At 40.6% G+C, this 15,489-nt stretch overlaps 1 protein-coding gene across 1 annotated transcript in view; it reads right to left on the bottom strand.

Annotated features, from left to right (window-relative positions):
* The window catches only part of SSPN (sarcospan), a 37,846-nt gene extending 25,152 nt beyond the window's left edge, over positions 1 to 12,694 (bottom strand). The window contains 2 exon segments of the mRNA XM_049627222.1: positions 12,403 to 12,639; positions 12,641 to 12,694. Coding sequence (XP_049483179.1) covers positions 12,403 to 12,639; positions 12,641 to 12,679 — 276 coding nt within the window. The 5' untranslated portion in view covers positions 12,680 to 12,694.
* Between the last annotated feature and the right edge of the window lie 2,795 nt (positions 12,695 to 15,489).

Below are 15,489 nucleotides of genomic sequence, written 5' to 3'. Positions count from 1 at the left end.
ACCAAGACAATTTTGAAAAATAAGATGGGACTGGGGATGGGTACAGGTGAGCTGCTTATGCTACCATCTTCATCACAAGGTGCACTGTAGTGCTGTTAATTTAAACATTGTGGTATCGGCATAGTGAATGACAAATAAAATGACGAAATTAAAGAGACTTACGGACACAATTCTCAATCTAATATGGGAACTTGATAGATGATAAATGGCCATAGCATTTCAGTTTGGAAAGGATCAATTATTCACTACATAGTACTGAAACAATTAATCACTTGTATGAGAAAAACTGGACACTACCTCACATCTCATGCAAAAAAGTTAGAACACATAGGTTAAAGATATAAATACGAAAGCAAACCTTCAACATTTTTGGAACACAGTCTAGAAAAATGTCTTTGTGACCTGGAGTAGAGAGAGACTTAACATATATCAAAGCACATACCATAAAAAAATATTGATAAATATAGGTATGTTAAAATTAAACCTTATTCACAACAAAGGCACCATAAACAAGGATAAAAGACATGATACCAAAAAGAGAAGATATTGCCAGTAGCTAAAACACAAAGGTTAAATAACAAAGAAAAGAAATTCTATAAATCAATGAGTAAGAGACAACTCATAGAAAATATTTGTTGAGTAAATAAACACTAGAAAACAAATAAAATGGCCAGTAAACATTAAAATACATTCAACTACCGTAGTAATCAGAAAAACATAAATTAAAACAAGATATTGCATGGGGGTGCCTAGGTGGCTTAGTCAGTTGAACAACCACCTCTTGATCTCAGCTCAGGTCTTGATCACATGGTCATGAGTTCAAGCCCCACAGTGAGCTCCATGCTGGATGTGAAGCCTACTTAAAACAAAACAAAACAAAACCCAAGATATTGCACACAAATAAGATAGGTAAAAATTTTAATGGTCTGACAGTAACTAATGTTGACAAGTTGTAGATTGGTGGGAATTCTAATTTACTGCTGGTGGGAGTATAAATTCATACACTTGTGGCTTTGTGGCCCTGATTGGTGATAGCTAGTAAGTTGAAGATGTCTATATCTTATAATCCAATAATTCAATTCCTAGGAATGTGCCCTAAAGAATCTTTGAAATACGTGCATAGGGAGCCATGGAAAAGAATGTCCATTGCAACACTTTGTAATTGCAAAAAAAAAAAATCAGTTTTGAAAATAACCTAATATCTCATCAACAGGAGAATAAATAAATTGTTGTATATTCATATAATGAAATATAGCATAGCAAAAGTGAATGAATGGTATCTATGTACTATTATAAATTAATCTCAAAAACAATATTAAGCAAAAATGATGTCGTGTCACCATTTATATAAAATTTAAAACATAAAACACAATTATTGATTGTGGTTATATACATATATGAAAGTATGAAAACACACATAGGCGTGATAAACATCAAATTCAGGAGAGTAGATAACTCAGGAGAAGGAGGGTGGAGTCGGAGAATATGACTAAGAAAACAAACAGGTGATGTCAATGTATTGTAATGTTTTATTTCTTAAAAAAAACTAAGACAATTAATGAGAAAATATTAAAATGATAAATCTAGGTATAAGCAGGTGATTGTCTTACTATACTCTATATGCCATTATATGTGTGAAAGTTTTTGTAATTAAAAAATAATCATAGAATTGCATAGAGCCTCTTGTACTTATTTAAACCCACACAAAAATGAAAATAAGGAGTAAAATAAAAAATTTTTGGAAATCGTTACCAATTGATAGAGCTAGGATTCTACCCACATTTGTTTCATTCCAAAGCTGATGCCCATTCTGCAATTTCAGACCCCCTCTCCTTGACTTTTCTGATCCTCTCTGGGCAGGGTTCATCACAGCCTCCACTGTGCTATCTTCATCAGGGTACCACTCTTGCACTAGGGTTTTTAAACTGTATTGTAGCTGGTTGTACATGTGTCCTCTCCTGGACACTGAGCTCCTGCTGGCACTGTCCCTGGCATATGGAAAGACCAAGGCAGCCTAAGAGGTGAAGCCTTTATTAGGAAGTATCTTTCTTATATAGGCTTTTGTTTCTGTTCTTACCCACCACCTAACTCACTTTCTTGGTTTATCAGAAATGAATTGCCAATATATTCAATATACACCTGCGTTTGCAAAACTAACCATTTTCAAAGAATGTAAGAGAAACAAAGTTTGTGTTCTAGCATCTCCCATTAATCAACAGGAGGGACAGAACTGCTACATATTTGTGGGAAAAGTTAACAACCTATATACTTCATTTGTTTCACTCTGGGATTTTTCAAGTCCTCAGAAGGGAAAGGAATCTTATAAATGTGAATTTTGCCTACTCCTGTGGTATAGTTATAGGCTGGATTTTATTACTCAGCCATAATTAGGTAGGTTCTCAAATTAGGTCCCACTTTAGAAATGATTGCAGAAATAATTCTATATTGACATCTCTGGGTTCATATATCTGAAATAGTACAATAAATAAAAAGTTATGAAATGATACAGTATATAGAAATTATACAGTAAATCAATATAAATTCAATTATGTAACATTGTAACAAGAGTGTAAATGAGACCATTCTGTTCAACCTCCAAAAAATATTATCAAGTGGGTTTTCTAATTGAGAGCACGTTAAAAAAAAAAACAGGCTATAATGTAACATTAAGTGATATATAGTAATATTATTTATCCTTTGTAAAGTGTTTTGTCCTTTTCAAAATGAAGAGGTCAGTGTCCCCAAGCAGCCTGCAGCCTCACTAGCATTTCTCCTGTTCCCTTCCATGGCAACATGGGTTAGCTAGACACTGAGCTTTTTGTGATGTGTGTGAGGACAGGCAGAAGGGGAGCGAGGCCTCAGGGAGGTCTCGAGGTGGAAAAATTTGTGACGCACTAGATTCGGCGACTGAATGAGAATTATTTATTGAGGGTTCTCTAACACAATAGTTACGGTCACCCTATGTTCATCTAAAAAAAAATCTATTTGGTCTCAGAGCCCTTAACTCAGATCAAAACGCTTTAATAGGCGTCCCGAACTACTTGTTCACGAAAAGACTATGAAGCAAAGCCAGCCTGCGTGGGTTTGATCCTTCTGTTCCAGAATCTGACTAGCTGACTGCAGGAGAGAAACGCATAAACTTAGTGAACGTGTAACCTGTAAAGTAAAATGGTTGGATTCTGCCATTCATCTATATGCAGTCCTGGAGAAAGTATTTTCCATCAATTACAATGTCTTCACCTTATGGAGACCCGATCTGCTTTTTCATTGCCTTAGACACTCCACCCTTTCCCTGAGAGAGGGATGGAAACTCCGGATTCTCCCTAAGTGAGCAGCTCATTCTGCTCTCCAACAGAAATGATGAAGACTGAACTGCTATTTCCCTTATCTTGGAAAAGGCCTCCTTCCTTCATAGCGTTCCTGGCACAGCTAAATGTGAGATAAGATTCAGCCTGAGCCTAACGGCCTGATAGGCGTGCCACACCTGATACTTTAGAAAGAAGCTGGTGTTATTTTTTTTTTGCCCCTAGTAATACAGCCAAAATTCTCTCCCTAGTCAGGGTCTAGTTAGCACATTAGCAATACCCCCTCTTTTCTTGTCACCTGTCATTATCTTCCGCACAAGAGAGAGGCCTTGATAATAACCTATCCTAAAGGGTTTTTTACTGGCTCGTTACAATGAATGCTGAATCAAACACTTTCAAAACAACAGTTAAGTGGGATGCCACTAAAACAGCATCCTTGATGTTTCTCGTAGCCTCTCCCAGCCAGGGCGGAGAGCTGCTCATTTCTGCAACAATAGAAGCAGGCCCCACCAGAACTTCAGCAGCATCTGAGAATGCTGTTTGTGAGCAAACACTTTGCTTTCCAGTGTCCAGTCACTTACTGGCTTTTTGCCGGCACCCAGGGAACACAGCGCTGGAACACGCCCATGGCTGTGAGGCAGGGGACGTGGCTCTAGCAAGGTTAGAATGGTGTCAACTTCAAATAGGCTCCAAGATCAAAGCTGAGATATTGCAGGGGGGCCCCGGAACAAGGACCGTGCCTTGTGTGTGCTCCTCATCTGGGCCTGGGATTGGACCAACTATTGAAAGGAGGCATACCGGACAGTTCGAGGTAGTCTACTCTCGTCTTTCCCTCTGGGATGGTTTGGGTTGTGCAGCACTTGATAAAGAAAAGCAGAGCTTAGTTTAGGATTTCTAAGCTAGACACATAGGATCCTATGAGAAGGTATGTCAAGGTATCCCCCCTGGGTGGGGTGGATCTACTAAGGAGACACAGGCTCCTAGACTGTTACATCAGGAGACCCAAGGTGGAAACATCTCCCTGGTTTTATTCTGACCTGTTCCATAGAACAAACACTGATAATCTGGTAATTTTCAGAACGATCGTCAAAAATGAAAACAACAGGGGCACCTGGGTGGCTCAGTTGATTGAGCGTCCAACTTGTCTCAGGTCATGCCGATCTCATGGATCATGGGTTCCAGCCCCATGTCAGGCTCTGTGCTGACAGCTCAGAGCCTGGAGCCTGCTTTGGATTCTGTGTCTCCCTCTCTCTCTGCCTCTCCCCAGCTCACACTCTGTCTCTGTCTCTGTCTCTTTCAAAAATAAATAAACATTTTTAAAACTTTTAAAAAAAGAAAAAAAAAATGAAAACAACAGCTGCATAGTATAAAGACCTGAGAGGTGACTTCCCTTGGGTTCTAGAAACACTGAGCATGAGTTCACTGCCCATCAGAGGACAATGACCAATGCTCCGCCAACCACCCTCATTTCCTTGCCTCTGAAGCCAAGGTGTCTTTTCGCTAGATCCTGCTACCGAGTCACTCCTGGGACAGAAAAGTAAGGCAGAAATTTACTAAACAGTGATTCCTAAGCTTTAAAGAGCTGGTGGCAAATGAAATGCTTAAGCTACCCTGAGAATTGTAGGCACTGGCTGAATCTACTGCACTTGACTTCTACAGAAATTTGACAAAAGCAGCAATCTGTAAACGCAGAAAAAACAACCTCCTCCATATGTCTCACTCCTGGCATGCGCACAGAGCCACACCACCCTGTTGCACCACCACATAGCAGTTTACTGGCTCAGAATTCTCATCAGAAACATTCACACTTCTGTCTGTTCCAGTGGAAGTCATAGGGCCATTATGAATAAGCTGGCAAATGAGATTAAAAAACACTGAGGTGCTTGTATGAACTTTGATCCTTCACTGAAAGTGCTATCCGCTGAATTATGTCCTCCCCAAATTCCTATGTTTAAGCCCCAAGGGGACTGAATTTGGAGCTAGGGCTTTTAGGAAGTACTTAAGGTTACGTGAAGTCATAAGGGTGAGGTCCTAATCCAATAGGACTGGTGGTCTTATAAGAGGAAGAGAGAGAGAGAGAGAGAGAGAGAGAAAGATCTTTTTCTCTCTCCAGGCACAGGCACAGGCACAGAGGGAAGCTTATGGAAGCAGACAGTGAGAAAGCTGCCGTCTGCAAGCCAGGAAGAGAGACCTGAACAGAGGCTGCTGGAGCAGACTAAGACAGAAAGAACAATGTGTTTTGGTTATTGCCATACATGTAGGTATACACATATGAATGTTAAAATTAACCAGGGTGGGGGCGCCTGGGTGGCTCAGTTGGTTAAGCATCCGACTTCAGCTCAGGTCACGATCTCGCGGTCCGCGAGTTCGAGCCCCACGTCGGGCTCTGGGCTGATGGCTCAGAGCCTGGAGCCTGCTTCCGATTCTGTGTCTCCCTCTCTCTCTGCCCCTCCCCCATTCATGCTCTGTCTCTCTCTGTCTCAGAAATAAATAAACGTTAAAATTAACCAGGGTGATCCAGTGAGCTGCATTGCTCAGGCATCTGCTACTCCTGCCAAGTTTTATCTCAATACACTGAGATGTGAGGTGGCATCCAAAACATCTGAAAGAGGATGTGCCTCTGAAATAGGCTTTTATATAGTTTGTGTTATAAACACTGTTACCAACATCCACTTAAAAAAAAAAAATTCACCTTGAGCTTATGAACTCATAGTAACAAACCTGGATTTAAATATTCACAGCGAGAAATAACTAGAGTTAAAATATGACATCATGAGGTCCCCTCCAGGTCTAGATTCTGATGGGCCCTTTTGATCAGGATTTCTCTAGTTTGCCAGGATCTAGGCCCTAAAAATGAACTGTAGTTTGCAACAAAATGATATCTAATTAAAGTTTAATGACTAGATTCCATTCCTTTCCTCCAGCAACACAGATATATGTATAGTGAGCTCTTCACAGAGCCTTTAATGTTGATGCTAACCCTTTAGGGTGAAACACTGGTAGGTGGACCCAGTTATAGAATACTCTTTGTAGAAATGCACAGACAAGGCTAAAGGCAAGAGAAAAACTAGAAAACATCCACTTACTCAGAACAAATTCAAAGTGGATTATCATACTGGCAAACTACAAAACTCTTGGACTAAATTGGGGAAACCTATGCCATTGCTTTCTGTGTATAAGGAAGACATCAGCATTCAGCCACGTCAATCCTAATTTGTCGTCATTTATTCTACTTAAAGAAATGTGAAATAAGTCAAACGACCTCTTTTTCCTCTTTTTTTAATCCTGTAGTTATTTTATAACACAGAATTAAACATCTCAGTAATGCTAAGTTAGTGTATCCTGGATATTTCTGGAACCTAGGAGCCCAAAATGCAGGAATAACACATTCCTTATTATTACCTCATCGTTCTTCAAAGTGTTATCAATAAACTTAAATTGGTACTGTAAAACACAGCTATATATCATACCTCAAACCATGGTTTAAAAAATGTGTTTTCACAAGTTTAAGCAGAAACTATGATAATGGGAAGTGTGGTATAGACAGAGTTCAATTCAACACTGAATGGGTACCCGTCTTGTGTCTAGGGATATGCTACGTAGGAGTCCCATGGACATGCGCCATACTTAAAGAGAATAAACTGCTTTATTTTTATTTGATTACCCCCCAAATCCTATGCACTAGTATTTCTGCCATAAAAAATAAAACCAAATGATGACTGATACCTCAAAAGTTTCCAGAGGTTAAATTTCTAAGTTGAATATATCCACACTACAGGATTTAAAAATATCAGGACCGATCACTTCTCCTCCTTATTTTAAAAAAAGAAAGAAGATCCAGGGTAACTTCCTCATTAAATACGCACCTCCTTGGCCTTCGCATGTGTGGCTTAGTATGAGGCTAGCTGCAGCCTTGAAAATATATTTCTCCTAATGATTCTGTCCAATCTTAACCTTCCTTATTCTTTATTCTAAGATCCTTTCAGGAAACAGGTCACCAAATTCTCAAATATTCCATTATTTTCATATACTTAAATTAATTTCTTTTGCCAAATTAATTCAGTGGTATTCCATTTTTCATACTTACTAGGAGAACTTCACATACCTAGAAGATAATTTTCCTACCATTATTTATTATATACACTCAGTGGAAACAGAGTTAGGCCATGTAATTATCATTCCTCAGTTTCTAACAATCCTATGACAGTTGCTATAATAAAAATTATTTCCCAGTGGTGCCAGAGGTACAACATTAGATCTTGGAAGCATATCAAGTTCCAATGTGAAAAACAATGTATTATTATGTAATGGTTTCTTTCTTTTTTTTTTTTTTAATTTTTTTTAACGTTTATTTATTTTTGAGACAGAGAGAGACAGAGCATGAATGGGGAGGGGCAGAGAGAGAGGGAGACACAGAACCGGAAGCAGGCTCCAGGATCTAGCCATCAGCCCAGAGCCCGATGCGGGGCTCGAACTCACAGACCGTGAGATCGTGACCTGAGCTGAAGTCGGTGCTTAACCGACTGAGCCACCCAGGCGCCCCTGTAATGTTTTCTTAAAAACATAATTTCAGATTAAATTTTTCAAATGTCAATATACTTAAATGGAAAACTGACACCATTTTTAGTTTCTTGATTTTTTTCAGGGTCTGTCCAAAATCCAAATGCCAAACCTTCCTCACCTTCAGTTTCTCCTATAACCATGATCAAATCATTTATCCAAATCACCATGTCTCAGTTTTTCTACTTATAAATTACGGATAATATTATCTGTTCCTTACTTGCTATATGTCATATATCTACTTGTACATTTCAGGATCTATTCTGTTTTAAAATAAATAACCACCTAATTTTCCATTCCATTAAGCAAGGGTTAAAAATAGATTTTAAAAATCTGAATACACCTGCATTTTGAATTCCTTAGAGTAAGTTAACATATGAAAACTGCTATTGAAATTCTTGACAGGACTTTTAATCATTCCAGATTCATACGCTGAGCTTTATGAATGACATTAAAGAAAAGAAATATTCTTCCCTCCATTTTAAGCCCTTTCCTTAAACTTTCCAATGTGATTAATGTGGTATATATCTCAGGGTTTTTATTCTGAGTGTGGTATGGGTACAATGGAGAAGGTGTGAGGAAAGCTAAAAACCACAATAATGCAAATTCCCACTTTCCTTGGGAATATTCCCTACAAGGGCCAAGAGACTAACAAATACTATGCATCCCCATTGGGGATGAGAGGCAAGAGTTTGCTCTTAAATTGACTTCGGCGTAGAGATGCCAAAGCAAATAAATCACCATAAGTGAAATACTTTGAAAGGTAAATGGGCTTTAAAAATATTTGTGTAGGTTAAATTTTCTAATCGGAAGTATTCATTACTGTCAGATGTGATAAGGGCACATGTCCATCAGGATCTCTAGAGATCTCCTCCTGGTATATGATTTATTATTTTTAGACCAATGCCTAGCACAGCAGACACCTCCAACAAATGTTACTGAATGAAGAAAAATAAGCCAAAGTTCAAATATGTTACACTTCACTGAAGCCAAATTATGTTCATTTGAGTAAGAAGTTAAGTAAAGGCCTCAAAGTTCTTAGATCCCTTCAATGCATATGTGGTTTTTTTTCTTTTTTATCAATAAGGATTCTGGAATGATGAACACACCTGAATGCCTATTTGACCCAACTACTCAAGCCATTAGTAGAATAAAATGCAGAGCAAACTTTTATTTCCTAGGATTCCCTGCCTTTAGCCAAGTTCATCCTCAAAGACCCTGTTTCACTTTGTATTCTCATTGTGGTGTGACTTACAACCCTCCAACCATTTATAAAGAATTTTGAGAGAAGAATGGCACTTTTACAGGTTACATAGTCTCAATAGTGGCTCCATTCCATTTTTTTCCTTTACAGGAATCTTTTGTAACTGAAGTAAAAAGACTTCAGTCATCTCTCTGATGGAGGATGAGGAAAGTCACATTTATGGGTAGGTAAGAAATGACCTATTTGTTTTCCTAAAATTCCACTGGACATAAATCTCTGACCCTAGATCGACAGACTTCAGTTTATAACCAGAAGTTCACTGAATATTCATCAAGTTACCCAGACATTGGTCAATGAGAAGTCATCTGAATGGATTCACTTACCTACCCAGATTCTACGATGAGAATGGCAGTCGCCAAATCCTAAAGTAATACGATAGTAACCTTTGTAAAATGAAGTAAGTACTATATGGTAAGAGGAGACGCAACCAGTATAAAGAGAAACAGAAGAGTGAAGCATTAAAGCTGTTGATGGGGTGGGTGTACAGTCTGGGTGCCCTGCTTGAATGCAGCCTAAATTATAGAAGTGGGTTTGACTTTGCCTCAGCCCCAGGGATTGACCTGTATTGCTTTGGTCTAGCAGATATCCTAAAGTGTGCAAATGTTTCAGTATTTCCTGGAGGATATCCCAGACCACAGTCACTCCATATCCCTAGGGAAAATGACCCTGAGGAGCTCTTTTTCCTCCAGGTTAATTGTTATAAACCTCCAGAGAGATCTAGAAAGTACTGACTAATCTAATACCATAAGATTGCTCACAGTAACTTGGCTATGAACAGAGAAATTTTGAGAATCAAATTGACATCTCCTTCAGGGTTCAACTGGTCTAGGAAATGTAGCAAGTCTAAAATAACTGTTCCACAAGACTGGAGATAAAATAGAGCCGCTTCTAATTTGAAAAGTGATTCCCACTACCAGTGATTGCTTCTCTGATTGCTAATAAAAAGAGCTAATTCACTCCTGAATGCTTACCACTAGCCAGCACTGCTCTAAGTATTAGGACTTGTATTCACTTGTTTAATTCTCACAACAACCCTAAGAGGTAGGAATTATTGTTACCATTCTGATTTCAATGAAGAAATGGAAGCCTAGAGAGATTAAATAACTTGCCCCAAGTTATTTAGAAAATAATGGCCAAGTTGGGGCTCAGTACCAGGAGCAGTGTTTACACTTTTGCCTCCCTGTCTTTTCCCTTCCCTGAAAGTCTGGACGAGTGCCCGTGACCAGCCACACACAGGGAGATGAGGCTCATAAGCACGGTGTCTGTGGGAGCCCGGGACTCTGGCCCAGCCAGGATGAGAGTTTCTCCTCGCCTAACTCCAGGAGACCCTCCTCAACTTGTCTCAGGGCATCTCCACTGACTGCTTTTTTCTCTATAGATTCTCTGTTGAAAGAAAGCCTAAGATTACAGGTATCATCAGGCCTACACACTACGAGCAAACTTCAAATGGATCCTAGATTATAAACCGGAAAACTGGAAAGAACAGAGACCTGGCCATATACAACGTTCTTTGTATCACACCCAGGGAGCTTCCAAGGCAATTAGGAGCATGTGATGCTTCTAATAAGAGCCCATGAAACTTCAGAATTGCACGATTCGCATGGCCGTGCCTTAAACATAGGGACGCTTTTTTCGCGTCTAATTTGGTTTTTTAGTGCTGAGCTTTTTAAAGTTGAAATAGAGAAAGGATAGAAAACACACTTACAAATGACATCAAAACCACTGAATGAAGGAGCCTCATTCCTTCTTTCTTTTAATTCACCTAGCCTTAAAGGACAGACTTTTTCCCCTGAGTTGGTTGACAGTCACTTAGGTGACTAAAATACCCAGTATATCTTAGTGAAAAGCTATTTTTAAAATTACTTGATTTAGAAAACTCCAATCATGATAATTTCATGGGAATTTGTAGTACACAAATTAGAAGTTTTAAATTACTCTGCAAGAATTTGTGAGTTCAAATAATCTTAATTAGGAAATACCTGCATCGATGCATATTTATTAGGTGTTTTTAACATCTGTCCCTGATACAAAATTATTTTGAGGGTAGTTTTATGAGTTCTAGTTCCTGTGGTCAGTAATAGCAGTCATGACGCAGTATGAAACTAGGAGCCAGAAGTATCCATTCTAGTGTCGCCTGGCTGTGCCACTTTTAATCTCTGGGCCTAGAGATTGTCACTTCGCTTCTCTTAGCCTGCTCCCTCCTGTCCAAAGAAGGGTAACAGTTCCCACCTCAAAGTGTTGTTTCACGGATGAAAGAAAAGACTGCACGTGAAAGAGATCTGAGTAAGCCTCAAGGCACTCTAACAATATTAAAATCACAAACTAAATGTGGCAGCGTGGCTCACTGAGGAAAATGCAGGTGTGGTCTGGTGCAAGAAGGAATCAACTTGGCTGATTTGCCAACTCGTGACTCCGGGTGAGTCTGCCCTCGGTTTTCTCATCTGAGAAATGAAATGATAGTAAGTGTCTCAGAAGGATGACGTGGGGATTAGAAATAAAGTACGGAAGGCCCCTTGCAGGACAGGCAGCACTAGGTGCTCAGTAAATGGCACCCATTTCACATCAAAGAATCCATTTAATTAAGCCAAGTATGCTGTGCGTTCCAACACTCAGTCACAACAGCTGACCAGTGTTCTGCTTAGAACAGTACATCCATTAGCAGAGTCCCAAATATACTTCTGCGGCAGCCAGCCCCTGGGTTTACCCTGTTTAGACTCCAGTAGAGTAAGGCTGTGCTTGCTGTATTCACAGATCCTGCCTTAAAACATTTCTTTATAAAACTTACTCATGAAATCTCAAATGTAAAAATATAAAAGTAATTAAATCAATACGACCCAACGTGGCAACCCCAAACGCAGGCTTTCTCCAAACCTGCTTTTACGAGATGAACTTACTTCGCTTTCTGTTACTTATCTAGAGAGAAGGGTGGGGTCCGGGGGACCAGGATGAGGAAAAAGCCGAAGTGAATCTGCTGTTGTTATCGAGAATGTCCAACTTAACCAAAATAAGCAGCCTCTGACTCGCCTCGCCAGCTCCAGAACGTCAAAGGCAGGCCCGTCGGAGCAAGAAGCGGAAGAGGGGCACGAGTCTCACCGCGCCCAGCCTTGCCCCCAGGCACACCAAGTGTGGCAGGCACCAGTCACCAAGCAGAGCGCGAGTTAGAGGAGTGGAGCTGGGGAAGGGCGCATGCAGTTGGGTTAGTCTGGACTCGACCATGCTGCTGTACATTCCTGTTTGGCAAACGCGCTTAGGCAAAACAGACTTGATGCTTACAATGATCCCAGCCCAAAATGGAGTGTCTCTGACTAGCAGGGAGGAGCTGATGCTCGCCATGAGAAAGCCCAGCACGGTCACGGCGATGCCCAGGGCCAGCTGCAGCAGCGCGAGCAGCAGCGGGAACCGGCAGCCGCAGCACGTCCGGGCCTCCTCCTCCCCGCACTCCTTGGGGGCCCTTTTGCCCGTCTTCGGCCCCATGTCGTCGGGTCCGGCGGCGTCCGCGGCCGGCCCCCCCCTGCCTGCGCTGGCCGCGGGGCTGCTTGTCCTTGCCCATGGCCGCTGCGTGGGTGGGTGGGTGCGTGTGCAGCGCGCTGGGCCCCGGAGCGCGGCGCTGGGCGGGCTGAGCCTGCCCTGGTATTCGAATTACGGAGGCTGAACAAATATGGAAAACATTTGGAGCCGACTCGCCGAGCCTCCAAAGGCCACCGGGAGCCCCGCCGCAGAGGGGGAGTCAAGGGGGGTCGCCAACTGCCAACGCGCCGGGACGCAGCGCCTGCTGGGCCCGCGAGCAGGGTTTGTCAATCGCCCTCGGCAGTCAGCGCGGGTCCCTTGGCCTTGTAAACCCTGTGCACTTTAGACAGGCTGCATGTGTGTGTGTGTGTGTGTGTGTGTGTCTGTCTGTGGTGTGACTGTTTTCCTCACTCAAAACCCCAGGATTTTTTTTTTTTTTTTGGTTTTGTTTTTATTTTCTGAGAGGTGCAATGCAAGGTGATGAATGTTTAATCATTTGAGTTTAATTAATAGGCAGTTTAATCCAAAGTAGGCATTGCTAGGCTCCAAGCTGTGAAGTCATTTCCAGAAGTTAAATTGTTCTTATTTTCCAACAAAGAAACAGGCTCTTCTCTTTCTTTGTAAGTTCTGCAATCTGGCTGACAAAGGCACTTTTCCCGTTGAAGTAGGTGCTTTTAAAAGCACTGTTTATGGAGATGCTGGACTAATACACTCTCCCGAATGCATTTGGTTTTAAAACTTCTTTCAGTCATCTATATGGACTTCCCAATCAGTCTTCACTAATTTCCACATCAGTGGCTAGGGAACTTGGTCACGGACAGTTCAACTCCGTCTCCATTTGGGGTATTTTTAAAAAATGTTTTATTTATTACTGACACACAGAGCGTGAGCAGGGGAGGGGTAGAGAGAGGGGGAGACACAGAATCAGAAGCAGGCTCCAGGCTCTGAGCTGTCAGCACAGAGCCCAATGCGGGGCTTGAACTCTCCCACCATGAGATCATGACCTGAGTGGAAGTCGGTAGCTTAACCAACTGAGCCACCCAGGTGCCCTCCATTTGGGGTATTTTTAAAGCATCTACCCTGTGCTACAACATAAGAATGTTCAAGATAGATTCAGTCCCAGCCCAAAGTCACAAAACAAATCAATAAAACAGATGATTCTTATTCCTGCATATCTCTACTCAGTAGCACTTAGAGAAAATTTCAGTGAAACCGCTAAGAAATGCTCCCACCACTTTGGAGTATTTATATCTACTTTGGGATGGTCATTGTAACATTCGGAAAGCTGTATTAAAAAAAAATAAATGATGTTGGTATGCTGCTAGGATAGATAAAGCCTACTCCTAGATTGCTCCCTATCAGCTAATCTAAAGAAAGTCTAACTCCCCACTTTGTTTTCTTAGAATTATAAACTAATCATCATCAACTCTCCTTGTAAACTGTCAAGTCCCAAAAAAGGCACCTTTGAAGTATAAAATATATTCATACTTATTTTATAAACCTCAGTGCTTTCTTATACCTTCCTTCTGGATCACTGAGAAAAATATGATCCAAGGAATAAAGGCAGTAGCCCCCAAAGCAGAATCCACACCACACAGCCCAGAAGCAGTAGAAACAGTGCTCTCTCACAAGAGGAACTCAGGAGCTGAGGCAAGGTCATTGTCAACTTTGGGACGTCTACACGGCTAGCATCTCTAGTGAGAACAGACCAAAAAAAAAAGGTGGTGTTACACCAAGGTACCTGAGAACAACCCAAATGACAAAACTGTACATGGTTTTTCTACATAAACATGGTAAATGTTTTTTAAGAAGCTAATTGATTACACAGAATTAATTATTTGTTGTTATGAATAATATAGATCCAATTACTCAGTACCTGCTCTATGTCAAGTACATGGCAGGTGCTTTACATACTTGCCAGTTACTCCTCACAACCACCTTATAATTATAGTTTCCCCTTTAAATATGAAAAAATGAATATCAAAATTATCAAGTAACCAGATTATTAAGCCACTCACCTAGTTAGTTAGGGATGGAGGTGAGGGGAGCCAAATGGTAACTCTTGTGGATTACTTATTTTATTATTTCCTACAGGCAAACAAGTGGACTGTGTAAATCATTTGTGATGTTTTAAAAAAAATTTTTAATGTTTATTTTTGAGAGAGAGAGAGACAGAGCACAAGTGGGAGAAGGGCACAGAGAGGGAGACACAGAATACGAAGCAAGTTCCAGGCTCTGAGCTGTCAGCACAGAGCCTGATGCGGGGCTCAAACTCACAAACTGTGACATCATGACCTGACCAAAGTCAGATGCTTAACCGACAACCACTCAGGTGTCCCTCATTTGTGATTTTAAACAGTTTAATGGTCATAGGTAGTATTTTATACATCATGGAATTAGCTGTTAGCGTTGAACCTAAGGCTATTTGAGTACTTTACAAAAATATCTTGATTCACCACCATGATATATACAATAGTCAATGGAAACTGTTATTTCTATTATTAACTTGTGACTAGACACAGGCTCTATTTGCTGACCATATGGCTATGCTGTCTTAGAAATAAAATCTTCTTCAAAACTTTAAATTAGATGTAAGTTAGAATAGTTAAAATAATAGGATATTCCTGTAGGTTTGTCTTACAAGTTTCAGAACCAGTGTGGCTTACATTCATAAGCCAGTTGTACATAAATTCTTATAATAACGGCTTCCTTTTAATCGCTTCGCAGAGACAAGTTACAAATGAAACCAGCAGCAGTGAATAATAGCCTAGATGAATTGTAATCCTTCTAGTCTGATTACAACCACTGACTTCAATTTCCAGCTTCCAGTGAAGGAAACAGCGATACAGGGAA

Source organism: Panthera uncia, chromosome B4 (genome assembly GCF_023721935.1).
Source record: "Panthera uncia isolate 11264 chromosome B4, Puncia_PCG_1.0, whole genome shotgun sequence".
In the NCBI taxonomy this organism is placed as follows: domain Eukaryota; kingdom Metazoa; phylum Chordata; class Mammalia; order Carnivora; family Felidae; genus Panthera; species Panthera uncia.
The sequence above is the reverse complement of the archived record's forward strand: the minus strand, read 5'-3'. Positions and strand labels throughout refer to the sequence as shown.